Raw genomic sequence first — 12,114 nt, 5'->3', positions numbered from 1 at the left:
CACGCCGCCCACTCTGGGTTAAAAAAAAAAAAAAAAAAAAAAAGCAAAAAGCCGTGTTGACAGTCTGGTCACCAAGTCCTGCTCTGGCCCAAGTTCTGCAAAATGGACAAGGCACAACTTGAGAGATGGAGAGAGATGCAGATAATTACAGAGCAAGGCTGGGTGCTGGGCCCAGGGGTGAGGCCCTGGAGTTGGCATCCCCCTGAGCGTGTGGGATGGGGAGGAACAGGGCCCAGCTCCAGGAGAAGATCTTTACTCTGGGACTTAAAGGAGGAGAGACGGGACCAGCAGGTGGCATAATGGCTATGTCGCTGGACTCCCATGTAGTCAACCACAGTTCAAGTCCCGGACCCGGTGGCTTAAACTTACAGCCAGGTGCGTGTGCATGTGTGCCCAAGATCCCAGGAGTAGAATGGAGAGGAAGGAATTGCAGCGTGGCCATCCCCTCTGGGGGGTGATTTCTCGCTTTGTGTCCCTCTGTCTCTCTCTCTCTTTCTGGTGAGCGTAAGCACCTTATGGGAAAAAAAAAAAAAAAGGAGGGAGAGGCACAGGCCTGGTGTCTTCAGGAAGCGGTGATAGTCCGAGGGCTTCTAGAGATCAGCTCAGAATGTACCAGATCGTAGTAGATCTGTAGGCCGGGAGATGGAGAGGGTCTGGGGCAGCAGGACCGGGTTTAGAGGCGTCAGCCAAGGCCCACTCTGCATCGGCAGACTCGGAATATGGGGCTGGGGGGTGACTTGAAGACAGAGGCTTTCTCCCGGCCTCTTCTCCAGTTCTGCGCGCTCTAATGTACAGGGGAGTAAGGGTGAGCCAGAGTGCCTGGCCACCATTCCCAGGCCAGAGATGCCAGGCGGCAAGCGAGAAGGGCCGGGCTAGCGGGGACTGCAGGGACTCGGCGCTGACCGACGGGAACACGGAAAGGACAATCCACGGCGATACTCAGGCTGGGGGACCAGGAGGGAGTGCCTGTCATGGCTCCAGAGAAGTGGCTGTGCTCGAGTTTAAGATCCTTTAAGCCGGGACCAGCAGGTGGCATGGCGGTTAAGATGCTAGACCCCCACACAGTTTAACGCAATCTGAGGCCCAGACCCGACGGCTTGAAAATCACGCAGGGCGCGTGTGCTTGCGTGCCCAAACTCCCAGGAGGAGAGTGGAGGAGAAGGGATTGTGGTGAGGCCATCCCCACCTGGGGTGATTTCTCTCTTTCTCTCTCTCTGTCTCTGTCTGGCACGTGCCCTGTGGCAAAAACCTTAAGCAAAACAAAACGAAAAGAGCAGGGTCAGGGTTGTAACGGGCTTTGCAGATCCAAGGGGGCGCGAGAAGAATGGAGTGAGGCAGGGGAGGGAGAAGGGCATTCAGCGAGGGCCAGGTCGGGGTGGGGTGGAATGTGGTTCAGTCTGGGTACAAACACGGGCGAGGGAGTGAGAGAAGGAACAGAGAAATGGAGCCCGTGGGGACCGCAGCCCATAGGGGTAAGGAGCTGAGACTGCAATCCGGAGGCAGGTGGGATCCACGGGTGGATGTTAAGCAAAGATGTTTTGGTTTAGATGGGAAACGACAGTGATTATATGTGTGTGTGTGTGTGTGTGTGTATATATATAAAAGAGGTTTTTGCCTTAGGGCTCTTGCTATTTCCAGAGAGAGAGAGAAACAGAGATGGTGAGGGGGAAAGTGAGAAATCACCCCCCGGGGGGATGGCCACGCCACAATCCCTTCTCCTCCATTCTCCTCTCGGGATCTTGGGCACGCACGCACACGCGCCCGATTTGAGTTTAAGCCACCGGGTCCAGGACTCGAACCGCAGTCGACTCCATGGGAGTCCAGCAACATAGCCATTACACCAACAGAACCGTGGTCTTTTAAAGCCACTGAGTCCGGGACTTGAATTGTGTCGGCCATGTGGGAGTCCAGGGACATAACTGCTACACCACCTGCTGGCCTGGCAGTAACCACATTTTTAATCATGTTACATTCCTTCTGAGTTTTAGAACACTATACCTGTTATCTCATTTGACCTTTGCAATAACTTTGGGAGGTGAACTGAGCAGAGTTTATGCCATTTTGTTTGTTTTTTACTTTTAGCAAAGGGTGCGTGCATTTGCCCAAGAGAGACAGACAGGGAGAAAGTGAGAAATCACCTCCTGGGGGATGGCCACATCTCAATCCCTTCTCCTCCATCCCCTTCTCAGGATTTTGGACACACACACACATGTGCCCAGCATGATTTTCAAGTTGCCGGGTCGGGGACTTGAACTGTGATGGGCCTTATGGGAGTCTAGCACTTTAACCACCACGCTACCTCCTGGCCCCATTTTAGAGATTGAGGACTTGAGACTCCGTGGGTTTAGGTGATGGGGGGGTTGGGGAAGGGGGTGGAGGGTATGAAGCAATGGCAAAATGCTGAGCTCTGGGCCAGGCAAACAGGAGTTCGTGTCCCAGCTCTGCCGCTAATGGACCGTGTGACCGTGGGCCCCTTTGGGCAGCAGAGTTCTTATCTGTAAGTGGGTATAATCGCGGCACTCACCTCGTAGATCCGCCATTCCTTCACCCACCAGGGTGAGTTCCCTGCGGAGTTCCCATGGTTCGTAGGCACCGTGTGTATGGGGGGTGGGGGGCCCCAGTGGGGAACAAGAGCGACAAGAGAGTAATACTCTAATAATGTTACTGACTCTGAGCATCATCCCCGCCCAATAGAGCAGGTGCTACCATTATCCCCATTCTGCAGGCAAAGAAATGGAGCCATGGAGGTTAAGGTTATTCAGCCAATAAGTGGCCGAGCCAGGACTTGAACCCACACTCCCTTGCTGCAAAGTCACTGCTCTCTCTTTCTGTAAATTTTTTTCGGGGGATTAGCAGTTGGCCTAATGGCTATGTCGCTGGACTCCCATGTAGTTGACCACGGTTCGAGTCCCGGACCCGGTGGCTTAAACTCACGCTGGGCGCATGTGCGTGCGTGCCCAAGATCCCGAGAGGAGAATGGAGGAGAAGGGATTGCGGCATGGCCATCCCCCCTGGGGGGTGATTTCTCACTTTCTGTCTTTCTGTCTCTCTCTGTCTTTCTGATGAACGCGCAAGCCCTGTAGCAAAAAACTCTCAAAAAATTATTTTTTCTTTATTTAAGATATAGTGCACGTGCACACACATGAGAGGGACAGTGGGAAGGAGAAAGATGAGCCCCCTCCACAGTGCAGTCCTCTTCCTCCAGTCTTCCAGCCCATTGGAGCCTGGACACTCGGGCACAGGGAGTTGAACCCTGTAGAAGCTGGCTTCTCTCTCTCTCTCTCTCTGTCTCTCTCTCTCTTTTAAAATTATTTAATTTTATTTATTTATCTGTTTATTTTCATTTGACCAGAATGAGACACAGAGAGAGAAAGAGGGAAAGCGAGAAAGCAAGCCACCAGGTCCGGGACTCGAACCATGGTCAGCCATGTGGGAGTGTCCAGCGCCTTAACCACCACGCCACCTACTGGCCCCAGGAGCTGGCCTCTCCTGAGCAGTGTGTTACCAGCCTCACCATGGGTGGCCCCTAAGCCTCTGCTCTTAATAGTGCTACACTGTCTCTGAAGATCAGGTAAAATCAGATTGGCATTTTAAAAATGAGTTCTCATGGCCAACAGGAGTATTGGGGGCTGGGGTGGAGGAGATGAAATCAGAGAAAGCTGGCTAGAAAATGAGACGGTGGTTAAGGCAGCTGGATCCCACACGGCTGACTGCATGGTTCAAGTCCTGGCCATGGTGGCGTGGAACTCACTGGGTGCATGTGCGTATGTGCCCAAAATTCCTGAGAGGAGAATGGAGAAGAGACTGCAGAGTGGCCATCTCCCCGGAGGGACAATTCCTCACTTTCTCTCTGTCTGTCCCTTCTGTCTCTCTGGCAAGCACACGTGCCCTATAGCAAATTTTCAAAATGCGTGAATGACTCAATCAACCAGTTAAAGAAAACATGTAGGACCAGGTCTGTGGCCTGGTGGTTAAGGAGCCAGATCTCACATAGCTGACTGTATGAGGTTCGAATCCCAGCCCCAGTCACTTGAGAACTGCAGTGGGTGAGAGGCTAGTAGGTGGCATGGTGGTTAAAAGGTGCTGGACTCCCACGGGGCCGACCATGGGAGGACGCACACCCCCATCCCTGCAATGGGGGCATGGTCATGCAATACAGCCATCGTGGCTTTTTAAAAAAATAATTGCTTATTTTAGTTGTTATTACTGTAATTATTTTTCATGTAACCTGAGAGAGACAGAAAGAGAAAGTGAGAAATCAAGTCGCCAGGTCTGGGACTCAAACCATGGTTGGCCATGTGGGAATCCAGTGCCCTTAACCACCACACCACCTGCCAGCCCCAGGAACTGACCTTTTAATCCTCTTTCTCCAAGGGCTCGTCCAGTCTAAGACTTCAGTCAACGATGGAAACGCCAGCAAGGTCTCCACCTTTAATCCTGAGCCGGTCATTTCCCACTGCTTCCAGCGGCTCAAACAGGAGGACTTCTGCCTGCCTCAGAGCCGCCGGAGGGTCTTCATCGTGCCTGGCAAGGAGGATCCGATACCCATTGACCCCACATCCCTGCACCGGGCTCCCCCACAGCCCATCCCTAGCTTCAAAGCCCCGGAACCTGCAGACCTCCAAGAGCCTCCAGAGGACAAGAACGCCTGGCTCAGCAGGAGAATGAAGCTACGGAAGGATCTGGAATCGTTTGGAGATGTAAAGAGGTGGCTGGAGAATAAGCCCACCTTCACGCCTTCAGAAGCCAAGGTCTTACAGATGATCAACCAGGAGCGTAACTCTCAGTTGGTGACCCACTTTGCTACCAAGACCATCAGGGTGAGGACCCCCCCTTACCAGATGAAGGGCTTCAAGGTTATTCACTCCTTTGGGTTGGGCAGGATGGGGATGATTCTCCCCATTTCATAGGGGCGCAAGGTATATTAGTTATCAATTGCTGCGTAACAAATATCTCAACATGCCTTAAGGCAACAAGTATTTATTATTGCAAACAGTTCCAGGATTGTGGGAGTAGCTTAGCTGGGCGGCTCTGGCTCAGAGTCACTTGTGAGTCTATAGATATAAATGTTGGCCCAGGCCACAGTCATCTGCAAGTTTTTTATTTTTATTTTTATTTTTTGAGAGGTTTTTGCTATAGGGCGCATGCGCTCACCAGACAGACAGAGAGACAGAGAGATAGAAAGCGAGAAATCACCCCCCAGAGGGGATGGCCACACCGCAATCCCTTCTCCTCCATTCTCCTCTCGGGATCTTGGGCACGCACGCACATGCGCCCGGCGTGAGTTTTAAGCCACTGGGTCCGGGACGCGAACCGCGGTCCACTACATGGGAGTCCAGCGACATAGCCATTACGCTAACTGCTGGTCCCAAGAATCTTTTCTTTTAAAGCTTATTTATTTATTTATTCCATGAGCGAGAGACAGAGATGGAGAGGAGACAGCACCCCCAAAAGGTTTTCCTATTGCAACGCACCCCAGCCTTGGTCAGCCCAGGGTCACAGACATGTGCACGTGTGCCCTGCGTCCTCATGGAGGTCCTGGAATGCAGATCCAGGGCCTTTCCCACGTGGGTCCAGTTGCATCACTGCTGGGCCACCACGTGGTCTCAAGGAGAACTTTAAACCACTTTAGATGGAGCCGGCAGGTAACATGGTGGTTAAGGCGCTGGCCTCCCACATGGCCGATCGTGGTTTGAATTCCGGACCCGGCGACTTGAAAATCATGCCAGGCACACTGTGGGTTCCAAGAGGCAAACAGAGAAGGGGCCACAAGGTGGCCATTCCCCCTGGGGGGTGATTTCTCACTTTCCCTCTCACTGTCTTTCCAAGAATGCACACACCCGGGGGGGTGGGGGGTGGGGAGACTTAATAAAAAAATACTCTGGAACCAGCAGTTGGTGTAATGGCTGCGTCGCTGGACTCCCATGTAGTTGACTGCGATCTGACTCCTGGACCCAATGGCTTAAGCTCACGCCGGGCGCATGCGCGTGCGTGCCCAAGATCCCGAGAGGAGAATGGAGGAGAAGGGATTGCGGCGTGGCCATCCCCCCGGGGGGGTGATTTCTCTCTCTCTGTCTCTCTGTCTCTCTCTGTCTTTCTGGTGAGTGCACGCACCCTATAGCAAAAACCTCTCCAGAAAAAAACAAAACAAAACAAAACAAAAATTCTCCCAGTTCAAGTAAACTTGGGATAAGAGGTCCGAGAACTCGGGCTTAAATCCAGCTCTGCTACGCCCTAGCTGTACAGTCCCGGCTTCGGTTTGCTCATCAATGAAGTGAGAGTAACCACTGGGCTCCCCCGAGACGGGGCGTGCGGTGAGCATTCAGTGACTGCCGTTTTTATTATCATCGTAGTCTCCTCGGTGTCATTTGGGTTGTCAGTTCAAAACCACAGTGACAGTTCTCGATGTCAGCAGAGTCGACACCCAAATGTCGTGGGCCTCAGCATCACAGTGTCTATGAAGAAGCGCAGGCCTATGGCCTAGTGGTTAGGGTGACTGAATCCCCCATGGCCGACTGCGTGTTTGAATCCTGGACCCAGCGGCTTGAGAGACAGGCTAGGTGCGTGTGTGTGCATGCCCAAAATCCCGAAAGGAGGGAGAGACCTTATGGAGGGGCGCTTTCTCACTTTCTCTCTGTCTCTGTCTCTGGTGAGCACACATGCCCTCTGGCAAATTAAAAGAAAGAAATAGGGGCCAGCAGGTGGCATGGTGGTTAAGGGTGCTGGATTCCCACAGGGCCGACTGCGGTTCAAGTCCCAGACCTGGCAGCTTGCTTTCTCTCTCTCTCTCTCTCTCACTCTATCCCTCTCTGGTCAAATTGAAATAAATAAATGAATGAATAAATAAAGTTACATAAAATAATTTTTAAAAAAATTTTTTAATAAATAAATAAATAAGGAACGCAGTATTGTTGCTTACCCGCTGTGTGACCCCCATGGGTAAGTCACCTTACTTACTCCTCTGAGCCCGATTCCTGGAAGTGGGTAAAGTCATGCCTAATTCATGAAATCGTTTATTCAGCCAACAGTGGTTGCCTACCTGCCTAGGCCTGGGATCTGTTCAGTTCAGGGCTGGGATATTGGGGGCAGGGGAGGGAAGCTAAATAAGACATGGATGGTCTTGTTCTTAAGCCACGGTCCAAAACACCCCAGGAGTACACAGGCTGGACAAGCTAGGAACAGGAAGGCCCTTTGTAAACCGAGTGCTCCCCCAAGATAAAGCAGGGTTTATTATTATGAAACATTCCCCTTACCGCCAGCAGGTGGCGTGGTGGTTAGGGCGGCTGGATCTCACATGGCCACCTCTGCCTTTCTAGCCCCTGAGCCAGGACCCTGAAGAACACACTGGCCGTGTGTGTGTGTGTGTGTGTGTGTGTGTGTGTGTGTGTGTGTGCCCACGCGCACGGCCAACATCCTGAGAGGAGAATGGAAGAGAAGGGATGGTGGTGTAGCCATTCCCCCTGGGGGGGAGCGATTTTTCACTTTTTCTTCCTCCCTCCACCACTCCCCCCAAGTACACATGCGCTGTAGCAAACTAAAAAAAAAAAAAAAAAAAAAAAAAAAAAGAGGGGCCAGCAGGTGGCATGGTGGTTAAGGGTGCTGGACTCCCACATGGCTGACTGTGGTTCAAGTCCTGGACCTGGTGGCTTGCTTTCTCACTTTCTGTTTCTCTCTCTCTATTCCTCTTTGGGCAAATTAAAATAAATACATAAATAAGTTAAATAAAGTAATTTAAAAAAAGAAAGAAAGAAACATGCAAACAAAATGATCATGAACATTCTGAAAGTTATCCTTAACATTCAATTTTTTGGAAATTTTGCTAGTTGTTTACTCACTGTCAAGAACTATGGAGTACGAGCAAACACTTTTTGACATGGAAAGTAAATATTTGTGGGAAAATGTAAAAAAATAAATAAATAAAAAAGGAAACAAACAAATAAACCCTTTCATCTAGAGTTGGAAGAGGGGCAGGAAGCGCAGGGGTAGAGGAGGAGGCTAAGTATTCCCGGCAGGAGGTCCCGTAGGAGCACGGCCAGCCGGGAGCTCCGTGGGACTCCAGGTCGGGGCGTGTGTTCGGTGCACGGAGGCCACTGGGCTCGTAGAATGAGCTGATGTGCCGGGGCGACGTGGGTGGGAGCCAAGTTCTAGTGCTCACGCCGTCCAAGCCTTGCATCTCAGATGCTAAAACGAAAGCCCGGAGGGAGGAGCCGAGCGTCCTGGGCGTTCCTGGGCCACGTAGCGGCCCATCGCGCCATCCGGGCTGCTCGGCTTCTAGTTCTCTCCAGCCCTGGGGACTGCCTCCCCGCAGCCTGTCACCCTTCAGCTCTATTCTATGCCACCCTCCTCTCTCTCTCTCTCCCTCTCTCTCTCTCTCTCTCTCGCCTCTTCCAGAAAAGATCCTCCCGACCTAGCCACCGAACGGTGCCCCAGCTCCGGCTGCCCAAGCCCCCCGTCCTGTGGGACATGTACGCCCACCTGCGCAGCCGCAAGATCAAGATCCTGGAGATGTTTGGCAAGGTGGACCGGGGCGAGAACCAGAGGATCAGCCGGGAGGAGTTCATTCTGACCCTGAAGGCCGTGAGTGCTGCCCGCTTGCTCAGTGGGCCCGGTGTGCAGGGGGTGCACGAGCCCCCTCTGTCCTCCCTCCCCAGGTCCTGGGTCAGCTGGAATGCAGAAAAGGGGAGTGTTAGAGTCTCAGCGAGAAATCACAGGACATCCAGACATTGCCAAATGTATCGGAGTTTATTGATTAAGCCGGTGGCCTACGGGAGACTCGTGTCTCTCAAAACCCCGCAGCCCTGAGTGAAAGGAGAAAAGGAGTTTACATAGATATAATCACGATTTATCTCATGGTGACATGTTGATAGAAACAAAGCGCAGGGGCTTTAGGAGAGATAGGGGTAGGGTTGTTCTTTCTTCAAAGCAATAACGCCAGTTACAGAAGCAAAGCAGGCAGGTTCATCATTCCTAAGGGCATGTTCTGGACACAGTGGACTCTTAACGGCTCCCCTGGTGACAGACAAGGTCTGTTGGTCACTGATTGTTTTTGAGAGGTTTTTGCAATAGGACACATGCACTCGCCAGAAGGACAGAGAGAGAGACAGAGAGGCAGAATGTGAGAAATCACCCCCCGGGGGGATGGCCACGCCGCAATCCCTTCTCCTCCATTCTCCTCTCGGGATCTTGTACACACGCGCCCGTCCGGAGTTTAAGCCACCGGGTCCGGGACACGAACCGCGGTCGACTACGTGGGAGTCCAGCGACATAGCCATTATGCCAACTGCTGGTCCCAAGTCACTGATTGTTTCTTAAGGCACCTGTAGTGGGAGGGGAAGAAGGAGACAGTTCCCAAGGTGGAAGCACCCTTCCAAAATGGAGTTGCTTCCGGAGCTCACCTGTAAGGCCAGACGGGAAAACGTGGCTTCACCCGTGGCCCAGTCAGACCCGCACTAGTTTTGTTCTGTTCTGTTTTTAAGAGAGATTTTTGCTATAAGACACATGGGCTTGCTGGAGACACAGAAAGCGAGAAATCACCCTCCAGGGGGAATGTCCACGCTGCAATCCCTTTTCCTCCACTCTCCTTTTGGGATTTTGGGCATGCACACACACGTACCAGGTGGGAGTTTCAGGTCACCAGGTCTGGGACTCAAACCCATGGACCATGTGGGAGTCCAACACCTTAACCACTATGCCACCTGCTGGCCCTCCTTCCCCAGCCCCTCACTAGTCTGCCGAACTCATGCCCAGCCAGCTGCCTGGGGAACCCTTGCCGTCCCCCTCCAGCACTGACCCTTTAAGAGCTTGATCCTCAGTCCTGCCTCTAGAACCCTCTAGAACATTTCCAACTGTTGCTGGCCTGTACTCACACAGGAGACTTGTTAAAATGCAGCTTCCAGGGACCAGCAGTTGGCGTAATGGCTATGTCACTGGACTTCCATGTAGTCAACTGCAGTTTAAGTCCTGGACCTGGTGGCTTAGAACTCAAGCCAGGGGGACCAGCAGTTAGCGTAATGGCTATGTTGCTGGACTCCCATGTAGTCGACCGTGGTTCGCATCCCAGATCTGGTGGCTTAAAACTCATGCTGGGTGCGTGTGCGTGTGTGCCCAAGATCCCAAGAGGAGAATGGAGGAGAAGAGATTGCAGCATGGCCATCCCCCCTGGGGGGTGACTTCTCGCTTTCTCTCTCTCTCTCTCTCTGTCTGTCTGTCTGGGGAGCGCACGCGCCCTGTAGCAAAAACGTCTAAAAAAAAAAACTCAAGCCAGTCACATGTGTGTGCCTGCCTAAGATCCTGAGAGGAGAAAGTTTTGCAGGCAGAGACGGGAGAACTCCCTAACAAAGACAGAGGGTGAGACGGTGCAGGGAGTGTGCAGGGGCGGGGGAAAGCCCTGAGCTCCCTGGCAGGGCCTTGGGCAGGAGCTGGGAGTGAGCCCTAAACTTAGCAACTTGAGAGTCCTGCCAGGAGAAAGTAGGAGGGAGGGTGGGGCCGGGCAGGCAGGGCCAGGCCGTGGGGACGGAGGTCGGGGCGTTCTGCTGGGGGCTGCAGCCCTCGGCTCCTCTGGTCCCCTCAGGTCGGCGTCCCTCTGAAGAACCAGGAGCTGGAGGACATCGTGATCTACCTGGGCTCCCTGGGGAAGCACAACAGCATCACCATGGGTACCTTGGACAGCACCTACAAGCAGTGGTCTCTGGCTCAGCAGAAGAGCACCCTGCCCACCGCCAGGGAGTGTGCGTACCCCTCATGTCCTGCGCTGCTGGGGAGCGGGGAGCGAGCATGGTACAGGCAGCTCTGGCCTGGGCCCCTCGCCTGCACTCTGAGAGCGCCCTCTAGCTGTGGCTGTCGTGGGTCGGCCAAGCCTCTGGGATCTCCAGGTCTGCAGAGCACTAAGGGGAAGAGGTTCTCTGCAGTGCACAGCTGGCCCTGAAGATGCGGCCTGCCTGGGGCAGGGTATGGAAAGGCCGACCCTGACCTGAACACCTTTCCAGAGGCGTTTCTCACTGTGGGCATCCATGGCCACTGTACTACTGACCCATACTACATTTATAAGAGGTTAACTACAGGGACCAGCATTGGTGTAATGGTTACATCGCTGGACTCCCATGGAGTGAACTGCGGTTCGCATCCCGGACCCGGTGGCTTAAACTCACACCGGGCATGTGTGTGTGTGTGCCCAAGATCCCGAGAGGAGAAGGGATTGCAGCGTGACCATTCCCCCTGGGGGGTGATTTCTCGCTTTCTGTCTCTCTGTCTCTCTCTGTCTTTCCAGCAAACGCATGCGCCCTATAGCAAAAACCACTCTTAAAAAAAAAAAAAAACTTAATTACGATTTCTTGTTAGAAAAATGGAATCAGCACATGCTCAGAGCTCCCTGGAAGGTGGACTTTGGCCATCGGGAGCGTGCAGCAGGGCTGCGGTCCACACTCACTGGTCGTGCAAGTTTGCCAAGCTAAGCGCGTGTGGGACGGTTCCCTCCAGATGAGGCACGTTAGAAATGGACCCGCTCAGGCCAGCCAGGTTCCGTGGTGGTTAAGGCTGCTGGATTCCACATGGCTGACCATGCAGTTAGAATCTCAGACCTGGTAGCTTGAAAAACATGTCAGGTGTGTGTGTGTGTGTGTGTGTGTGTGTGCCCAAAGTCCTGAGAGCAGAGTGGAAGAGAAGGGACTGCTGAGTGGCCATCCTCATGGGGGCGACTTAGTAGTTTCCCTCTCTGTCTCTCTCTGTGTCTCCAGTGAGCTCATGCGCCCTATAGCAAAACTAGAAAGAAGAAAAATAGACTATGAACTTACAACACAGGGTATATATCATGTTCCCTGGTATTTTAATGACACCGCTGTTATAAAATAATAATAAACCACCCACCCACTCCAGCACCTTCCCCAAATATAGCCACATCTATGTTTTGCTTTTCTCTCCTTTTTTTAATTTTACTTTGCCAGAGGGCTCGTGCGCTTGCCAGAGAGACAAAGAGACAGAGAGAGATGAAGAAAGGCCCCCCAGAATGGGGCATGTCCACACCACCATCTCCTCTCCTTCAGCTGTCCCTCTGTCGGGGCTTTGGCGTGCACACACGCATGCCTGCCACTGCCCTTGAGCTGCAGGGGCTGGGAGTCG

At 52.9% G+C, this 12,114-nt stretch overlaps 1 protein-coding gene across 1 annotated transcript in view; it reads left to right on the top strand.

The window, feature by feature from the left end:
- Positions 1–12,114, top strand: part of EFCAB12 (EF-hand calcium binding domain 12) — a 30,152-nt gene that overhangs the window by 794 nt on the left and 17,244 nt on the right. The window contains exons 2-4 of the mRNA XM_006160654.1: positions 4,375–4,820; positions 8,392–8,577; positions 10,571–10,727. Of these exons, the coding sequence (XP_006160716.1) occupies positions 4,375–4,820; positions 8,392–8,577; positions 10,571–10,727 (789 nt within the window). The remainder of the gene's footprint in view (positions 1–4,374; positions 4,821–8,391; positions 8,578–10,570; positions 10,728–12,114) is intronic.

Source organism: Tupaia chinensis, unplaced genomic scaffold (assembly GCF_000334495.1).
Source record: "Tupaia chinensis unplaced genomic scaffold, TupChi_1.0 Scaffold000704_1, whole genome shotgun sequence".
In the NCBI taxonomy this organism is placed as follows: domain Eukaryota; kingdom Metazoa; phylum Chordata; class Mammalia; order Scandentia; family Tupaiidae; genus Tupaia; species Tupaia belangeri.
Note: the sequence above shows the minus strand (reverse complement) of the source record. Positions and strands in the feature narration are given on the sequence as shown.